This window comes from Micromys minutus, assembly GCF_963924665.1.
Source record: "Micromys minutus genome assembly, chromosome: 7".
Classification (NCBI taxonomy): Eukaryota; Metazoa; Chordata; class Mammalia; order Rodentia; family Muridae; genus Micromys; species Micromys minutus.
In genome coordinates, this window is record NC_137976.1 from 7,598,095 (window position 1) to 7,599,488 (window position 1,394).

Genomic DNA, 1,394 nt, shown 5'->3' on the forward strand with positions numbered 1-1,394 from the left:
CCATACTTACTCAAAATCTTATACCTCTAGAAATCAGGTGACAATCTGTATCTGTGGCTTGTCCTTACCTCACATGATACAAAATATGTAACTCTTTTGAAACACTGATACAGTTCAACCTTGATCTGGGCCATTTCCAAAATTTTTGTGGATTCATAATATAACAGTGTCCCCAACAAAATGCTCTTTGAAGAATTTTAATTTACATTCAAGAATACTTAGTGTGTTTGGTATGTCTAATAATGATTCTGTTATGGTCTATTTATTATCTTTGCACTTGGAAGATATGATGACTCCTTCTTAATAAGGTTAAAGCATTAAGTTCTGAGACAAACTCACTAAATACCCAAATAAATCATAAGCAATCTTAACAGATGTTGGTCAAAAGACAGTGGATGAAAGTATTGTCTCAGGTAATTGCTATTTCTGGAATGACACAAAGGAGGACCACATGTTTTGTCACATCCACGGGCCAGAGTATATAAGCTTCACTGGAGGTGCCGATGCTCATACTCACAGTCTCTCCTCAATCACAAGAACAAAACTACCACTCCTGACACCATGAGCTACTCCAGCGGCTACTACGGAGGCCTGGGCTACGGCTTTGGCTGTGGGTGTAACAGCATCCGCAGACTGGGCTGTGGCTGTGGCTACGGAGGCTTCAGATACAGCTCTGGCTTCGGGGGATATGGCTCTGGCTTTGGAGGATATGGCTCTGGCTTCGGAGGATATGGCTCTTGCTTCGGAGGATATGGGTCTCGCTTCGGAGGTTATGGCTATGGCTCTGGCTTCGGGGGATTTGGATGTGGCTGCCGTCGCCCCTCATGCTGTGGAAGATACGGGTTCTCCAGCTTCTACTGAGTGAATTGTTGAAATTAGAAGCAAACACGAGACTTGGAAAAACTTGCAGTCCTGTTCTTTGCTCTTATTCCGGAGAAACGTGTATTCCATCTTCTCTGACATCAATTTACACAGTTTGAGAATGTTTAAACAGTGTCTATGAACATTTTGAATCGTTAACCTCTGCAACCCATTACCAAAATGCGAATTTAATATGAATAAAATGTTATCTAACTCTTCTGGTTTGTTAATTTCTATTTCCACATTCTTTTTAGTGTTATCTTTGAGAAAGTTTATGCTTTGTTATTATCTAGTAAATTTTTGAAGCTTTTAATCATTACTTTAAGTTCTTAGTTTGAAATTAATATAAAGATTTTTTTTTTAATTAGGAAGTGTGTTGGTTTGAATAGTTTTGGCCACTATAGACTCAAGTCTCAATATGCTTGGCCTAGGGGAAGTGGCACTGTTAGGAGGTGTGGCATTGTTGGAGTGGGCATGGCCTTGTTGGAGCAAGTGTGTCGTTGTGTAGGTGAGATTTGAGAACCACCACTGCT

The 1,394-nt window shown here is 40.3% G+C and overlaps 1 protein-coding gene across 1 annotated transcript; it reads left to right on the forward strand.

Moving 5' to 3' along the window:
• Positions 1-561: 561 nt before the first annotated feature.
• On the forward strand, positions 562-861 carry LOC308422648 (keratin-associated protein 19-1-like; the record flags this gene model as incomplete). Its single annotated transcript, XM_080919262.1, has 1 exon — positions 562-861. One exon carries the CDS (start codon positions 562-564, stop codon positions 859-861), a length of 300 nt encoding a protein of 99 aa, XP_080775388.1.
• Between the last annotated feature and the right edge of the window lie 533 nt (positions 862-1,394).